Here is a 19,480-nt window from a genome sequence, read left to right as displayed (position 1 = left end):
TATTTTTAAGCTACATTTAAACATGATGGAGGCTAAAGATGCTGATACGTGAGCCAGGACGACTGGATGTCCACAGAGGGACGTCTTACCATCTTGTAAAGGTCCGACACACTGATCTGGTCTTCGTTGACCATCTCAAACTCCTTCCTCGGGACCAGGTCCAGACCCAGGTGTCTGTGAGACCAGAGAGACACAAAGACACTGAGGGAATATGATATGATAAATAATCCTTAGAAGTGTCAAACATTTCTGAGTTAACGGCCACCAGGGAACGTCAGGATCCAACACTGGAATACATGAATGAATAAATCAGTTCATTAAATTCTCCTTGTTTAGAAGAAAAAGAAGATGAATAAGAATTGAGTGGTGCGCAGGACATTAACCAGGATAGAATGAAATAAAACAACAACCCTTTCATGTCGTACTCTTTCTTGACCTCCACTTTAAAGTCTATTAATGCACAGACATTCTACCATTAGGACCTCACACAATAACCGTAGTTTAGGAAATAAAAACAGCAGCTGAAAGCAAGAGTCTAGTGGAAGAAGAAGTAGAATATTTGAATCTACTGACAGTCTGAACAGAAACACACAATTAGTATTAATATGAGGAAACTCTACAGACCTGATCCTGAACACTTTATTCTTATTTATTCTAATAAACATGTCTGGTAAAACCTCCTCTATCAGGGCAGCTACACAGGGACCCTCACGACTAGATCTTAGTTACAGATTTGTCGTTATATAATTTTTAAAACGTAAAATAAAATAAGTTTATAAGAGATGAAGAGACCTGTGAAGAGTCCATTGTGGCTTTCTCCTTTTTTCTTTCTTTCTTTCTTTAATTAGTTTTTCCCCCATGTGTAAAGGGCGAGACTAAAATATATAAAAATATTTACAGCATATATATATATATATATATAAAGAGACTCTAAAAGTCCAGTTTCCCTCCTTCCTTTGTCGGGTGTAACTGCAAACGTTACATCATTTATTCTATCTGGTTGTGTTGGTTGTGTTAGTTGTTGTGTTGTGTTAGTTGTAGTGTTGTGTTGTGTTAGTGTTGTGTTAGTGTTGTGTTGTGTTGTGCGTTGTGTCTCACTCGTTGCCCCAGTCCAGTCGGACCGTGATGTGTCTCTTGACGTCTCGGCTCTGGTCCATCGTCAGGTGACCAGACAACAGCTGCCTCCTCAGGTCGATCAGCTCCATCATCACGTGACGAACCTTGTAGAACAGATCCACCTTATGTTTCTGACAGAGACGGAGAGACACAAGGACATGACGCACAAACTTAACACATTTTATCAAAAGTAACGAGCTACAATGTTGCTAATAAGAAAGTACTTGTTTGAGGACGCTGGGACTTTGTTGTTCTGTCTTTGCTCAGTAATGTTCAGGTATTAAAACAGTTTTATATTTCTGTCACACACTGGTGACTTCATCATAATATATAATATAAAAAATGAAATAATCCCAGTGTCCACATACGAGGACTTTTCTTTTCAAAAAACTACTACTTCCTGTTAAAAGATGATGCTTAGTTTTTACACGTTTTACTACTGATACCAAATACCTTGGAGAAAAATGCATAGCAAACTAAAACCTCCATCCATCCATCCATCCATCCATCCATCCATCCATCCATCCAGAAGAATGATCTTTACTGTATTAGTCTGAATTCACTAATAAATCAACGAGAACATCTCTGAGTTGGACCTAACACCAAATCTGAGGATGTAACCTGGAGCTTTTATTACCTGAAAGTAGAAATAATCTTGAAAAGGCTCATTAGCTGCAGCCTGATGGATCTTAATTAAACTAAGACCAAACTGAGCGTATGGAAGTAGGATGGTCTGTTATGATCAGACCTGCAGCAGGACGTCAGACGTCCACTCAGGTCTCAGTAGATGATGAACAAACTCTCCATATACAGACATACGCTGTCAATGAGGCTCAGCTCATCTCTGCACTTCACCACAGGAGACACATTCAGGACGTCTGAGAGGTGAGGAAGAGGAGGGAGGAAGAACAACAACCACCCCCTCCTCAGTGTTTCTATGTTCAGTAGCTCTGATAAACAGGACTCAGCCTTTTACTCCTTCCATTATATAACACAGGCTGTAGCTGAGGTCCAGTGAACATGACACCGTTTGTTCCCTTACAGCTGATAGAGACGTTTAACATCCAGAGGTTCTGGTCCTCGCCTGCTTAAACTTTCTCCAGGGTCATTTAAAGAAATAAATACTGCTCTCTGAATAATTCATCACTTTTTGTTTCTGGTTTCTGTTGTTTTGTTCAGTTTTCTGCTCTAAGTTAAAGGCTAACTCTTATTTTTGGGAGTTTCCCTGGCATTTAAAAAAATTATTGTGATGGAAGCACAATAACAATGAGCAGTTTTTTTTTTTAAATATCGTTGTTGTGCTTTATCGTATCTTAAAGGACACCAACTAAATGAAATGACATGAAATGATTAGAGACGGACCGGAGGTGGAGTATAGGACACTGATGGGAGACTTTGTGGACTGGTCCCAGGTAAACCAGCTCCTCCTGAACGTGGACCAGACCGAGGAGCTGGTCTCTGATCTCAGGAGGAAGAATCTGGGAAACATTCTCAATTCAATCCGGGATTTTGGACAATCCTGGAGAACACAGACATCACACCGTCCCACCAAACATAAAAAAGTAGCTCCAGCCAAAGACGGACACATTTACATCAGATGGAAATTCAGCAGTTGCTTAGCAACAACCAGAGTCCAACCTCAGCATCTGTTGAGCATTTGTTTTTCAGGGGATTTAAGGGGATGCCCGGAGAGTCCAGGTTAAAAGTCTGGATGTAGAGAAGAGAGATGGAGGAACATCTGTCACATCTGTCACTTCACCACATACATGCACATCGATGTAGGAGGGAGGAGAACTAGGCCCCCAGGACAAAAAAAAAAATAAAAAAAGAGACTGTAACAACCAGAGCATGAGGCTGTTTTTACAAAATGCTGTGCAGGCTGTTAGATGGATGGTGAAACTAGGTATCGTTCTCTTTTAGCTACAAACACAGTGTAGTTCTCAGCATCAGCATCACACACATAAACCACACAAGCCTCACTGACGCAAGATGAATTAATAAATAGAAACAAATAAATAGAGTTGGCCCTGATAGTCGTCCTCGATACGATTCTGTACCGTACGATGCGACTGGATGTGAAACTAAACGATACGGTACGATACCAGTGGATTTCACACAAACAACAAACTGAACTTGAACACACAACATCATTATATTAAAAACCTAAAAAGACAGAAACCTCTGAAACAAAATGTATTCGACGTGAACTTTAGTTTGACCCAAGTCCCACCCACTAACACAGAGGGGGCGGGGCTAATATGAAATAAACTGCAGCCAGGCACCAGGTCCTTTTGTCATGACGTCCACTTTTCTTACAGTCTCCATGACATTGACTCGTGACTTTAAAACTAGATTCACTGGCTTCATCAGTGGGTAGATGTTCTTTGACCTTTGAAGTGGAACAGCTGGTCTCCTCTCCACGTCGAGCTGGCTGTGACCAGACGCCCACCTCCAAGTGAAACCCAGTCCAGAACCTGTTGGCTACAGCTGAGCTCTAACGCACAGTCTCTGGCGTGGACTATTTGTGGATTTATTCCCCCTCCCACCTCGTTCCTCCGGCTGCAGTGAGTAATCACACCTTCACATCCAGAGGGAACACAAGCACAAACGCACACATTAACACCGTTTAGCACGTCTTTACCTCTGCAGCTCTATAAATAAGAGGCGAGCACATCGCAGGTAATGACGGCGTTTCAGCCTGAGAACAGACTCACGTCTCTGGAGCAGAGCTCCTCCTTTACAACCCGGAGATAAATAAAATAAAACTAAATAAAATAAAATAAAATAAAGCAATAAAGAGGTCTGTTACTGCTGAATACTGAAACATTCACTTCTTTATTGCTGGATCAGAGTTAGATGAATATAATATGAAGATCCTAATCAGCCTGACAGCCCAAGAACCAGAAGAGGATTTCATTCAGTCTGACAGCTCTGATACCTGAGGGGACATCTGCAACACCTCAGTCCCATTAGAGTCCTGATCCATGTTCAGACCTGACTAATGAGAAAAGGAAGAGTCTGACCGGAAAACACCGGAGGTACTGGATTAACGTAGGAAGTGTCAGAAAAGACTCGACCAACTCTATAAACACACATATTATAAGACGCTCTAATATTTTCACCTGCTCAAAGGTAACTACGTATTTTAAAACCAGAAATGCAAAGTGGAGAAATTAGTTTTTTTATGTTTAAATCTCTCAAAAAAGAAATTTATTGTGTAGTCTGAAAGTCTGTCCGGTCCAGGACGTAGAAATTCAGATGATCAGGTTCCTTGTGTCAGAAAGTCTTAAATTACATGTAAATATTGTTCCAGAGTCACGTCCATGTGTTTAGAATAAAAGAATCACTGACTGATGGAAGCACTAACGCTGTTACACGTTACATTATTATTTATTTGTCTGATGTTATTTCACAGACCAAACTCAGATTATAATTTTATACCTGGAAGCTTCCGTTCGAACTAAAACCTCCAGGAATAAAGTATGAAGAACAGTTCTAGCTCAGATTAGTTTCTAGTTCAGTTTGGTTGGAATCTTTTAAAAGGCTCATCACTAATGAACAGACGTCACTTTTATTCATTAAAGTGTGAATGAATGACTGGACTCCAGAGACCAGATCAGTGTTCACGCCCTGAGTTTGTACCTGATTACTGTGGGAAGTTACCGGTTTAATAGGAAGCGAGTCATCCCGACGCCTCCTGAATCAGAGGGGAGACACATAAAAGCCTCAGATCCATTAGTGAACGTCCCGCCTCGTTTTCACGCCTCGTAGAAGCTGCTGCTGCGTTACCGAAAACAAAAGAGCTGAGACAAACAAACCACCGGGGACGGAAATTAAACAGCCTCAGAGTTTCCTCTCCTCGCTTACAGAAGGTTCCTAAAGAGGAAACCGATCAAGGAGGAAAAACCAGGAAAACTGAGGCGGACAAATATTTACTTTGTCTGAATTATGGAGGAAAAAAGTTCTGCTCAGATGACGTGTCGAGAACAAACCGCTACAAGAGAAACAGGCTATTCTGTTCCACCAGACCTAGGAGACAGGAAGGAAGGAAGGAAGGAAGGAAGGAAGGAAGGAAGGAAGGAAGGAAGGACAGAGATGGAAACATGGAAAGATAGAGAAGAAAGGAAGGAAACATGGGAGACAGGAAGTAGAGGAAGGAAGGAAGGAAACATCAGATGAAAGGAACGAAGGAAGGAAGGAAGTAAGGAAGGAAACATGGGAGAAAGGAAGGAAGGAAGGAAGGAAGGACAGAGAAGGAAACATGGGAGGACGAAAGTAGCGGAAAGGAGGAAGGATAGAAAGAAGGAAAGAAGCAAGGAAGGAAGGAAGGAAACACGGAAAGCTCAGAGGAAGGGAAGGAAAGGAAAACAGGGGGAACAGGAAAATGAGGCAGGACAAATAAGGAATAGGAGGAAAAGGAAGGAGGATGGAGAAGAAGACATAGGAAGGAAACAGGCATCTGTCAAGCAAAGGAAGGAAGGAAACATGGAAAGATAGAGAAGGAAGGAAGGAAGGAAAGAAACATCAGAGAAAGGAAGGAAGGAAGGAAGAAAGGAAGGAAGGAAGGAAGGAAACATCAGACGAAAGGAACGAAGGAAGCAAGGAAGGAAGGAAGGAAACATGGAAAGATAGAGAAGGAAGGAAGGAAGGAAGGAAGGAAACATGGGAGGAAGGAAGGAAGGAAACATCAGAGGAAGGAAGGAAGGAAACATCAGAGAAAGGAAGGAAGGAAGGAAGGAAGGAAGGAAGGAAAGGAAAACAGAGAAGGAAGAAGTAGGAAGGAGGAAGGAAAAAGAGAAAGGAAGCAAGGAAGGAAGGAAGGAAGGACAGAGAAGAAAAATGGGAGGAAGAAACAGCGGAAAGGAAGGAATGAAAAGGAAGGAAAGAAGCAAGGAAGGAAGGAAGGAAACACGGAAAGATAGAGAAGGAAGGAAGGAAACAGAGGAAGGAAGGAATGAAGGAAGGACAGAATGAAGGAAGGAAGGAAGGAAGGAAGGAAACATCAGAGAAAGGAAGGAAGGAAGAAAGGAAGGAAGCCCAGATTCTGCCCTGTGAGTGTAAACGCTCATGATGAATAACCGTGGTGTCCTGAGACCCTCGGCCTCCAGCCGTCTCAGGGTGGAGGCCTCGTGCAGCGAGGACCTGGTGGGGATCTGGTTCGTGCTCTGTGCTCATTACTCGGGTGAAAACCCGTCATCCTGAATCCTGACCTTGACCGAACCCCATCGCCGTAGTAACGCCAGAGGCAGGATGTGATGCCAGGATGTCGCGTCTCATGCTGTGTGTTCTTTCAGAGCTGCAGAGGAAGGACAGTTTCCCCTCTGCAGCTCACGAGAAAAACTCAACTGAGTCCGAGCAGTGAGGTGGTTTCGCATCCACTGGACGTGTGGAATCACATATGAGAAAAATGTAAAGAAAAATATATCTAGTTTTCGCCCATAATCAGCTAAGGTTTGGAAAAAAAAAAAAAAAACAGATCGACATCAAAGAGCAAAAAGCAACGGAGGCAGAATGAGTCTGGACCAAAAAACTGCACTTAAACGCACCACAACAACATACCAGCAGGTGGCAGCAGTCTAGAGTCATTATTCAGGAGGGGACCTACAATTAGCTGGGAGGCTAGGAAGAGCTACAATTAGCTGGGAGGCTAGGAAGAGCTACAATTAGCCTGGAGGCTAACGAATAGCCACTATTAGCCTGGAGGCTTGGAAGAACTATTTTTACCACGGATGCTAAGAAGAGCTGGTATTAGCTATGAGGCTAAGAAGAGCTGCTACTAGCTGTGAGGCTAAGAAGAGCTGCTATTAGCTGTGAGGCTAAGAAGAGCTGCTACTAGCTGCGAGGCTAAGAAGAGCAGCTACTAGCTGTGAGGCTAAGAAGAGCTGCTACTAGCCAAACCGTTGTACGGAGCTTTCTTCTCCTGAATCGTTCTGATCTTTATTTCTTTATTTATTCCAGATCATCATGTTGTTGTGAGAATATTTGTAGGTTTGAACATTTAGATGAAGATGAAGATGAAAAAGACTGTTTACTTTCTCTTCACACTCACTAAGATCCTCTAAAGTTAGACGCTTCACAGCAAAGTCGAAATAAAATTTGAAATGCAGACTTTTCCCCCCAGATTTCCTCAGAGAGACGAGCTCTGTGACAATCTTTGAGAAAAACGTTTCACATTCACTCAGCTTTTAGTCTCCTCTTTATGATTCAACATTCATTCTCTCTTGGTTTAAATTCTGCTTGAAAGGGAGCGATTTTTTAATTAAATATATCCTATGTATTTCCGATGCTTTGAGTATGAGCGTGTTCGACATCCAGGATATTATATATTCTGTGTTGTAGGATGAAATTTGCCATTTTTTAACAACTTTAGATACAAGTCAAATTAAAGGCGTAGGAATGACTCAGGCAGATCTGAGGAGAAGCTCAGACTTTGGAAGGACGCCTGTCTTCATATCATTAACGGGGAGGAAGTCGTGTTTGTTGGAAGGACGGTACAGACACAGACGGGATGAGCTGGCAGCAGAGAGTTTGGAAGAAGACTCGGAGAGGTCAAAGGTGACATCATCCACGAGGCAAGTGACCAAAAACACACCGAGAACACTGGGGAACCAAGACCAGAGTCCGCCCGACTCCATCAGAGCTCCAGACACATGAACAGTTTAAAGAATCTATGTATTTAATGACTTTGCATCTGAAACACACTGGAAACCAGGGAACGGTATCAGGGCCGATCCAGACGTTTCCATTCCCCCTAGAAAAGCACAAAACCTAAATCTGAAGCTGAAACATTTATAGTTTTTCAGATGTGACCATATAAAAGTTCATCACAAAAGTTCAATGGAAGCACTTTTGTTTTTGCATTTCCCCGTCACCAGGGGGTCATGTGACCAGTTCATCTGAGTCCATTGTCCTCAAAGTGACGAGAATCTAAGACAATTATGGGATGTCACCAGGTTAGACTTTACCAGAGTTACAGCTCATTCACTAAACACCTATAAAACAGAAACACAAACAAAGAGTAACTGGACTTTATTGAAATTTCTGAAATGTCTCTGTCAATGAAACAAAGCTAGTGTTAAAATGATTGGATCAACCAAGCCTGACTTTGAGCAGTGGTTTATTTTAGTGATCCATGGAGTCCACTCAGGTCAAAGGGTTGAGAACAAGTGAAATTTAAGACCTTTTTATGTCATTATGGAAACGAAGATGTCGAGAAGTAAAAGAAGCAGAAACCCAGACTCAAAAATATCCTTGTATCAAGAAAATGTGTCTTATATTTTGTCCAGAGACAAAAACTTTGTGCTTATTTCAAGAATTCTTGTCAAGCATAAAAAGTTTAACCCGCTGGCAGATATAATTTTCTTGATACAAGATGATTTGATTGAATATGAGTTACCTTTAAAATAACAAAATCTACCGTCATTCAGCTGTAAAATCAGGACGTCCCTGTGGTCGACCAGAGGGGGTCATACTGGAAATGAAGTGGAGGATTTAAGACTTGACTACATGTAATTTAAGAACAAAAAACACTGAACGCTTTTCCAGAGGGAAACGCAAGGTACGAGCTCCTCTCTCCACATTAACATTAACAGTGTTCCATGACTGGAAGAAACATTCACTGGACTGGATCCAGTTGACTCTACGACTGCGTTGGCTTTGGCAGCCATTTTAGATTTAGTCTTAAGTCTTCAGGATGAAAATGTCAAGTTGTAGTAAAATAAAATAAAGTTTTAGTCTTTCACAAATTAATTTAGGTCAAAAATTATCAGACATTGGAATAAAGGTTGACAGGTTGAATCAAGTGTTGCAATTCTTGTGCATAACACAAAAGTTCCAGCTGATAACACACATCGTAGCACGTGGTGAGTTTGTGATTGGTGGCGCTCTTTCCTCCATCTCCCTCTACAATGCATTCTGTTTTTATTTCTGCTGCTGAATCATTATATATTATGAAAGTATGTCCACAGATCATCTCGTGTCTTCTGACCACCAAGCCGCCACGGCCCATTCATGAACTGATGAAGTCAGTTGTGTGTCTGCACGGTGGTGGGCGTGGCCAAACACAGGCAGGATGCAGCATTACTGATATACACGCACCATAGGCAGGAATGTCCTGACAGAACATCCACTAACATTTAGGTCCAGTCTCGTCATGTTTCAGTCGTCACAGAGCCACATTTAGCTCGTCTCATTATCGTCATCTGCTCTATGAGGAGACAAGGAACGACCAACTCTGGGACATTTAACATCAGAATCAGGAGGCAAATAAAACAACCTGATCATCACCACCCACCTCTGCCCATCATCGGTTTAGTCGTGACTCAGGCTCAGAGTCACCAGACTCAAGCGGCGCCCACGTTCAAAGAAATGTGTCCTTGTGTCCATGTTTTTCATGCTTTTAATGTCATTCATGTTTTTCCAGCAGACAGTTGGAATAGAGGACGTTCTGGGCTCTGGTTGCCAAGGTTATCACCACCAACGGGCTTTATTTACATTTCTAATGCAAACTAACACATGCTTGCGTGTGTTTTTGGAAATGATAATAACATGAAGACGTGTTCATCTGCGCAACAGATGGAAGACTGATTGTCTCCGTCAGATTCTGATTGGATGGAAGTTCACTGCAACAGCTCAAGGTCGACTCACTGGAGTGTTTCCTTCCTCTGAGAAACATGGAATATTTCGTCAACTAGTGTCCAAAAACCGAGTCGGAGCTTTAAGTAGATTTAAAGTGATTCTCTGGTGGATATAATCCAACCATCCATCCCTCCTCCTCCTCTTCTCTGAAGCCAGATTGGAAGGAGGCACTAGCTGAAGGACAGTACTTCATCTATCTATCTATCTATCTATCTATCTATCTATCTATCTATCTGATAGGAACAGCTGTTTAAGGTCCAGCTACAACAAACCATCAACATCTACTCATATCTTCTGTGTCTGGACCAAAAAGTTGCACTTGGCACATAAAGTACGTTCTACACCTGCCTGCTATTTAATACCTAGTTGGTCTCAAGAGGACATCAAAAAACTTTTAGATCTAAGTATTTGGAAAAAGCAGAAGTAGTTTTAGTTGGATGACGTCCACAGCTGTTAATGTCTCCTGTGTCTGGACCAAAAAAGACTCCAGCCAACAACCAGCTGCTACATATGGCAAGAAATAATTCCACATACCAACAAACCTGATCTCACTTCTCACAGGATAATTCAGAAATGATGATGATGATGAGGAGGAGGGCCAGCTCTGAGAGAAGAAGTTTCTTAGTTTCTTATTTAAAAATAAGAAACTCTTGTTTCTGTAAGAATCAACCAGGTGGTTCTAATTGTTTTACCCACAGAGTTTTATTTAAACCTCAAACTTCCCTCCAGTCTATTAGAGCTGAAGAAGCTCCTCAGATGAAACATCTTCTCAAAACGAACTCTACAGGTCCAGTTGCCTTTTTAAACACCGTCTGGATTTATACCATGACCTCGGAATCAGAATCAGAATTACTTTATTAATCTCATTACAGCAGCTCCTTCTCAAAGTGCACCAGAGTTCAGAACAAAGAGCAACGTAGGAAATAAGAATATGGAACAATATGTAGGCAATTAGAATAAGAACACACACATCACTGAAAAAATAATATAAGTCCTGAGTCGTTGCTCTACAGTAGCTTTGAATATGTCCAGAGTGCAGTAATTTTATAAGGAAGTACATGAAGTGAACATGAGTTATTGCACAGTATCAGTATAAATGTGAGTTAATGCACAGGAGGAGTTTATCCAACCAACTGACTCAGACCTGGATGAGACATGAGGAGATGTTGAATATTAAAACACGACTCTAAAAACTACTGCACATAAAACACACACAGACAAAATGAGATAGTTTTTCTACACTTTCCAGCGATGTAATAATAAGTAATAATAAAAATAAAACCAGCTACTGAACGCCTGCAGTGTCTGCGTCGCTGTGGTAACAACAACACAACGTGTGACGCTGCACGGACGGACGCCTATAGATACAGATACACAACGACCCACAGACCGACACACACCTCACCAACCTCTAGTTACAACTCTGACCCTTCTTCAACTCCGTCCACCTGGAGGCTCCGTGTCCAGGCGTAAGAGACGATCGATCCGCTCGTCTTCCTGTTTCCTTCGCTCTGGAAAAGCTCCTGAACTAAACTAAAAGAAAAGCGAAGCAGCAGCCCAGGAGAAAATCACAGGCTGTCAACCTCACGATGTGTCGTAGCAACACTCCTCTCTCTTCTCTCCTCTCGGTCTCCATCTTTCTCTTTCCTTTCTTTATCACACCTCCCTTCACTCCCCTCCTCCTCCTCCTCCTCCTCCTCCTCCTCCTCCTCTCTGCCACCCACGGGCCAGTCGGCAGCGTCAGAGACCAGATCCAGAGAGGTGTGTTCCCTAAACGCTCTCTTGATGAAGAAGGCGTCTGACAGCAGAGCCTCCAGCCTGAAGGCTTCAGCCCACGGAGACGAGACGAGACGGGAGGTGTGAAATCCGAGAGCGCTAACAGCTCCTACATTATCACCTCGCTCCACCTTGTTTTCACCGGGTTAATTGCTGGAAGTCTCACTTACGGCAGCAGGTAAAAAGCTCGAAGGGACCAGAACAGGAAATCCACTAAATATATTTGTTGGTGGGAAACAGAAACGAGAAAGTAGAGGAGAAACGTATCGAAGGAGGTCAAACAGCTTTATGTTAACATCCGACCTCACCTGTTCTTCTGTTACTTCCTGTGTTCACACCTGGTATTAACCTCCTGTTAGGTTTGCATTTTTAATTAACATAAAAACTAAGCGTCGTTTTTGAAGAAACTAAATTTTACTCATGTAAGGACATAGGGAATATTTCGGTGTATATGACAAAATAAAAATCTGTTTGTCTTAATGAACATTGCCGTGCAAAACCAGAATTGCAAATAATGAAATCTCAATGTCCTCATATGAGTCATTGCTAATTAGCAACGTTGTAGTTTGTTGCTGTCGACATAATTTGTTAAATATGCACTTGGTATCAAACTAGAAAAGTAAAAATAAAAGTTTAAACCGTAAAATGTGGTCAGATTTTGTGCCTTTGTCCAATTATTTGCTTGTGAAGGACAACAGGTCAAAATGAAGCAGAATAAGAATCTGCCACAAACCTAAAACTTAACGTTGCTATTAGGGATGATACTGGGACCATGATGCTAACGGTGCTGATGCTAACAGTAGTAACCAGACTGATCTGGGTGCTTCATTTGGTGCCAGTGACTTTTTCATTAGCTTAGCCTCCTTAGCTGTATTGCTAAGGGAGCTCAGTTTTTCACCTGGATGGATGGAAATGAACCTTCAAAATGTCCTAAAGATGCAGACTGGTCAGCCTGCAACAAGGGAGGTAACACCTGGAATCTGATTCAACATCTGACCACGCGTAGCATTTTATTAGAAGACCAGAGATGTAGCGTCTTCGATGCCTGACAGATCCCACACCACTGATTCATTATTATATTGGTTCATTAATTTATTAGTCTCAGGTGTGTTTATATTACTTACATTAATATTCTGTTCAACTTGCACGTCACAAAATGCCTTAGAAGTAAAAAGCCTGTATGTTTTCATTCTTTATGCATCAGCACCGTTTCAAAAGTACCAGTTTGGCTCCGTTATCAGATAAAACCTGAACAACGCCCCTTTTCTTTTAAAATAGAAGAAGAAGACATTTCGCGTTTTAATGTCTGCAACCAAAGACCAGGACGTCCACCAGAGACTGACTGTTGGCTGCAAAGAGATGGACAGTGACATAATAGGTCACAGTCAAACTTAATTTACTTTAACAGTAAATGAAGCTCTGTGCAGCCATCAGCTGACACACTGACGAGCCATGTGATTGGCCGTCTCCTCTGTAATTAGATCGATGATGGGGAGGGTTCGGGCCGAACTTTCTTTTCCACGGCTGGATTTTTTAGTGCGTGCGGAGGCAGAGGATCACCTCCCACTCACTGCCTCCATTTTATCACACATCACAGCCATGCAGCGTGACAGGCGGACAAAACGAAGACGCGTGTCAAAGGCCGTCTCAACACCACGCTGTAGCATTTAGTACAGAGAGCTGTCACTCAAACTATTTAAGGCAGAACACTGACAGGCCTGCAGGAGGAGACGGACATCACGGATATATACAGACACCATGACACCGTCTGGGACCAGTTTCATCTTCAAGACCTCCTCCATGAAATCCACCAAATGTTTCCATCCTCCTGCAGATTTTTATTCTTCTCCTGCACAGGTTTGTGTTGAAGTGTGTGATGACAACAGATCAAAGGAGCTTTGTGAGGAGCTCAGAAAAAGAGTTGTTGTTGCTCATCAGGCTGGAAAAGGTTCCACAACCATCTCTAAAGAGTCTGGAAGCCACAAATAATCCACAGAGAGTCAGACAGATTGAAGACGACTGTTCCCCTCCACAGGAGTGGTCCACCAACAAACATCACTCCATCATAGTGGGAGAGGAACCAGAGGAACCCAGGGGAACTTCTAAGCAGCTAAAGGCCTCTCTCCACATTGGCTGATGTTCATGTTGATGAATCCACTCAACAACCAAAGACACTGCTCTCTGTCCACAAAGGACATTGGGACAATGTTTAGTGGACAGATGAGACCAGAGTAGAATAGTTTGGTTTAAAATGTTTGGAGATGAACCAACACTGCATTCCAGCATCAGAACCTCATCCCTCCATGAAACATGGGGGCGCTAATGTCCTGGTTTGGGCCTGTTCTGCTGCATCTGCTCATCATTGATGGACCAATGAACTGTGAATTCTATCAGAAACTGGGTCATGGAGACAAACATGTAAAACATCATCTCTTGTTAGTCTTAGTGATTCAAGACGCTCTCGATATTAACTGATGAAACTTCTTATTGTTTTTTTTTAACTCTCCAGTAAGTTTGGGTTGAGTTGTGGCGATGCTTAGGACAGAACTTCCATCCAATCAGAAGCCAGTTCTCTCCAGACCCTCCAGTCTGAACGGAGCCAGAACAAACCACCAGCTAACAGCCTCTGTCATTTCTTCTTCCAATCATCCATATTTGAGTGGTTCTTTAAGACGGACTAGCTGAAGGCAGCAGAGAGCATAGAGAAGCATCTGCGCTTGTTTCTTTTCTTTTTTGAGACGAAGCTGTGAAGGACGACTCTGTCAGAGCGTCTTTGTTTCTCATGTTCCTCCTCCACCTCTTCATCTTTCTTTGTCTTTGTGTTCTCTGCCGTCTGTCTGTCTGTCTGTCTGTCTCCTGTTTTATCCACATTAAATCTCCATGAGGACATTTTTATTTCATATCCGTCTCTCTGAGTCACTGTCCCCGACTCTAGTGGCATTTAATCATTTTAATATAAAAAACTATTGCTACACGGGGCAGTTATTAATTTAACTAATTCCCACTCAGTTTAAAACGTTGATTTCTTGTGTTTTTCAGTGATAAATAAATGAGCTGGACGTGAGGGGCTAGAAACCGAGGCTGAACTAGAGTAAAAAAGATGAAGTCTTTCCCCTACAGAGCTTTGTCTTATTTATTTCTATCTTCATTCATCCAGTATCTCAGGGTTCCTGTGTGTCCGTCACAGTGAACTCAGGAGCAGACGTAAAGACATCGACATCGATCGAAGGCAGAAATCAAGGAAACGCTCCAGTTTCTGCTCCACTGCTTCATCTCTGGTTCATCCCCGTGTCACAGACTGATCCACGAACAGAAGACGCCGACTGAGCGTGAACACTATACACCGATCAGCCATAACATTATGACCTATTAATTATTACTGTGCCGGTTTCCCTTGTGGTGACACATCAGAGAACGGATATGAACGAGAATGAAAACTAATCCTGACCTCTAGGAAAGTAGCAGTACTCACTACATCACCATCTCCTTCCTACCACTGATAGTAGTTCATTTAGGTAAACATTCTGCACAGAGGAGCATATAGACTCTACACTAGACCTTCAATCAGGTGAAGAACAGACTCCTCAGAAGACAAAGAGTGGAAAAGAATCAGGATGAAAAAAGAAGCTATTCCACCACCACTGATCATCTCCTGAAAGCCAGAGTGTAATTACCAGGTTCTGTAGCAGAGGATGGCGTCTTCAGGAAAGAGAAGGATGGAAGATGGATGAAGAGGGGACGGGGAAAGACTGAAAGAGCTGCAGGGGATTAAATTAAAAATAAAGAAAAATGGAAAAGACTGAGAGGAGCAGAGACAGGAAACACTTCCATGACCTCTGTATGTTTGTGACGGTTGAGAAAGAACTTTTATTAATATTTGAATTTATGCAGCAAGGTGCAACAAAACCTAATTAGACTTTCTGCTCCACGGGGGGAAAGTGAGAGGATGAGGTTCCTGTAATAGGATAGTTTACACTAGGAGGATGCCACATGTCTAAATAACATCCACATGAATGAATATAACGTTTTCCAGCAGAACACTGAATTGTTGCGAGATGGTTTAAATGTTATTCACTCCTCCTGTTAGTGGTCATAATGTTGTGGCTGATTGGTGTATCTGTAATGTTTTTGCATATATTGCATATACTTTGCATTTGGATAAAACTTATATGAAAATATAAACAGGATGCCCAGAAATAACGTGTTTTTCTGCAAAGAGGCGCATCCCAACCCAATGACGTCCTTCAGGACTCCACAGGGGAAGGAACTCTAAGACATTTAGGATCAGATCACAGGCTGAAATAACTTGATCCCTAAAGAAGACATTTGCTTTGTCACAAACACGACAATGTTGCCTTCCATCTCTTCACCGGCAACAAAGAGCAAAAACAAAAGTCTGTTAACTGGCAATAAAAGCAGAGTGACAGCGCTGCCAGGAAGACGAGCGGTGGAAATAACCAACGAGATGGATTTAGACTTAAATCACAGCTCCGTTCAGGATCAGATGGATTTCTGATCAGATCACATATGGTGACAGAGACAGACAGATGACAGCTAAGAGGAAACGAGTGGGAGCATGGGGGCTGGACAGAGGATGTAAATAACCAAATAAATATGTAGATTTATGTGTAGAAATAAAGCGTCATGAGCTCCACACGTTTAAAGAACATGGTTCCTACCACGTAGAGCTGCTTCCACAGTAACGCCCACTCCTGCAGCGTTGATGTGACCTCGGTAATGATGGGGTCTTCCAGAGGAACCACCGTCTCCTGAGGCCTGGACAGAGAAACAAGACACACCAAAACATTTTGTTAACATCATGGGCCAAGGAGCAGGTCTGGGTCTGGGTCTGGTTTTATCTGATACCGGAGACAAACCAGTACTTCTACAACGGTGCTGGTCCTTAAAGAATGAAAACATATCAACTTTGTCCAAAAATAGTGTATTTTTATTTTTAAGGCATTTTGTGACGTGTGAATTGAAATGAATATTGATTTAAATAATACAAACTACTGGTCAAGAGTCTTAGACCAGCATCAGTCTCCTCTGGTATAGTTGGTCAGAACTTCATCCTACACAAGATAATGACGCAAAACTTTAGTCCGAGCTCTACCAGAACTACCTCAGGATAAAAGCTAGATGGAAAGCTTGAAAACATGGAGTGGACCATGGCCCAGTCTCCAGACTTTAACTTCATGGAGCTGGTTTGTGATGAACTGGACAAAAGAGTGAAAGCAAAGCTCCCTACAAGGGCCACACAATTCAGGGAAGGAAAGTATTTCCATTTGAGAAAGAAAGAAGAATGTCACAAGTGTGTTCACAGTCAAAAGTTTAGAATATATTTTGGGATATATATTGATTCCAAGATTTCTCTTTTTTTTTTTTTTTTCAGCTGTATATTTGGTCTTTGCATAAATTGTATACATTTAAATAAAAAAAGAACTTCTAGAACTTTAGTACCAGCAGTGTAAATACTACTGGTACTAAGACCAAAATAAACTGTCATAATTCTCCTTGAATCTAAATCCAGGTGATTCCTCCCCTGTGAAATTAACAACTCACTGGCACCAAAAGAAGCAGGCAGATCAGTCCGGTTACTACCATTAGCATTAGCACCGTTAGCATCAGCACTACCGGTACCCATCCCTAGCAGGGAACCATATCTGGTCATTTCATCACATTTTAAGTTGCGTCCCTGTTCCTCTCATGAGGTTTAGCATGTGGTTTTTCCATGTAGGTTTGGATTTAGTTTTCCCCTTAACAATAAAAACCTTAATGTTTACTTGTGTTACCTTTGACTAATATTTAAATTTCTTTGATGATCTCAAACACTTGAGTGTGACAAACTAAAATCTTTTAAGAGGAAACACCACTCCACATGAATATATCTATAAAACCACCATAGATATGAATAAACACCAAGAGACGTTTAACAAGTAGAGCGAAGAAGAAGAAAATTCAGAGAATAGGTTTGTTTAATGTCTAAAGCTTCCAGAGGCAGACGAGTGTTTCCTCTCATTCACCATGTGGTTCATCAGACTCAAAGCTGAGTCACAGTCTCAGGCCTGAAGTCAGGAATATTAGAGCCTCTCAGTCTTCATTCTTCTCCGTGTCTCAGAGCTGATTAATTAATAAAAGCCAGTGTGCTAGATTAGCCGTCTCCCAGCTGAGCTGTAGCCGAAGGCCGCCTCCTGATTTCACCCACATTAGTTACACTTGTATCTGCGACGCTTCTCCTCCTCCTCTTCTATTTTTCACTCTAATCTAATCTCTCCCTCCTGTTTTCATGTTCATCTTTCTCTTCCTGCCTCGCATTGTTGCACATTCACATCATCCATTTCTCTCCTCCTCCACCTTGTTTCTTTTTTCAGCGTCATTCTTCTTTATTCACCTTTTTCCTGATCTCAGTCTCGTCTAGTTTTGCTTTCCTGTGTGTGTTTACTGATCTGTCAGAGGACGGATCTGAAGGACGAGGAAAGATGTGTTTAGAAAATCTTGAGCCTGATGAAAATTTACACAGTTTTGCATAATGATAAATGACTCAAATAATAAATGACTCAAAACATCAGATTTTAACACAAGTCCTGAAAGTAACTAAAGAGAAACCAATCAGACGCATAAACAAAAATATACTTATTAGTTTATTCAGGAAAATGAGCCAATACTCCTGTAGGATTAAACCAGAGTACATGAGTCCAGAAGTGTTTCCATGAATGTGATGATTTAGTTTCTATAAATCAGGGATTTGTCTCATGTTTGTGTTGAAGTGTGTGATGACAACAGATCAAAGGAGCTTTGTGAGGAGCTCAGAAAAAGAGTTGTTGTTGCTCATCAGGCTGGAAAAGGTTCCACAACCATCTGTAAAGAGTCTGGAAGCCACAAATAATCCACAGAGAGTCAGACAGATTGAAGACGACTGTTCCCCTCCACAGGAGTGGTCCACCAACAAACATCACTCCATCATAGTGGGAGAGGAACCAGAGGAACCCAGGGGAACTTCTAAGCAGCTAAAGGCCTCTCTCACATTGGCTGATGTTCATGTTGATGAATCCACTCAACAACCAAAGACACTGCTCTCTGTCCACAAAGAACATTTGGGACAATGTTTAGTGGACAAATGAGACCAGGTAGAACAGTTTGGTTTAAATGTTTGGGCATCGTCATGTTGGAGATGAACCAACACTGCATTCCAGCATCAGAACCTCATCCCTCCATGACACATGGGGGCGCTAATGTCCTGGTTTGGGCCTGTTCTGCTGCATCTGCTCATCATTGATGGACCAATGAACTGTGAATTCTACCAGTGAACTCTGAAAGAAAATGTCAGGACATGAGTCCATGAGCTGAATGTGAAGAGAAACTGGGTCATGGAGGAAGACAAGGAGCCCAAGAACACCAGTGGTTCTCCAGAAGAACCAGATGAATGTTTAGGAACAAGTCAAAGTCCTGACCTTCATCCAATAGAAATGTTGTTGCCCCCCACAAGATCCAGCTTGTGGGGGGCGCACATAAGGGAATCAAGGTGTTGTCGCATACGGGCAGCCTTTGCAGCCTGTCTACAAAGTCTGCAACAGTAGTTGGACTGGGCTAGGGCTCAGGCTGGGGCTCAGACAAGGCTTGGCAGGATGCCATGATCAGCTGAGGCATGTAACTGCCTGACTGTTTTTGGAGTGGGCTTCATGGAGGAAGCAACAGCAGCTGTATTGTCCTTTGCTAGTTCTGTGGAGAGAAGTTCTTCCAGTGTCTTGCCAGTTGCTTGTGTGACTGCATGCATCTGCGCAAGATAACTCTCAGTCATGTTGCTACTTACTTAGGGAGCATACACATCTACTAGCGACCTTTGGTGGTAGCAGACTCCTTCACCTTGGCACTGGAAGGTGCCTGGTAGAAGTGGCTTGATTGACTCTGTTGCTTTGTCATCTGTGTATTCAACTACCACATGTTCATAGAA

At 42.3% G+C, this 19,480-nt stretch overlaps 1 protein-coding gene across 1 annotated transcript in view; it reads right to left on the bottom strand.

The window, feature by feature from the left end:
• LOC125006495 (dedicator of cytokinesis protein 3-like) overlaps window positions 1-19,480 on the bottom strand; it is a 148,339-nt gene that overhangs the window by 43,529 nt on the left and 85,330 nt on the right. The window contains 3 exon segments of the mRNA XM_047582554.1: window positions 90-174; window positions 1,099-1,247; window positions 16,209-16,305. Of these exon segments, the coding sequence (XP_047438510.1) occupies window positions 90-174; window positions 1,099-1,247; window positions 16,209-16,305 (331 nt within the window).

The sequence above is a fragment of the Mugil cephalus genome, chromosome 4 (assembly GCF_022458985.1).
Source record: "Mugil cephalus isolate CIBA_MC_2020 chromosome 4, CIBA_Mcephalus_1.1, whole genome shotgun sequence".
NCBI classification, from domain to species: Eukaryota; Metazoa; Chordata; class Actinopteri; order Mugiliformes; family Mugilidae; genus Mugil; species Mugil cephalus.
Note: the sequence above shows the minus strand (reverse complement) of the source record. Positions and strands in the feature narration are given on the sequence as shown.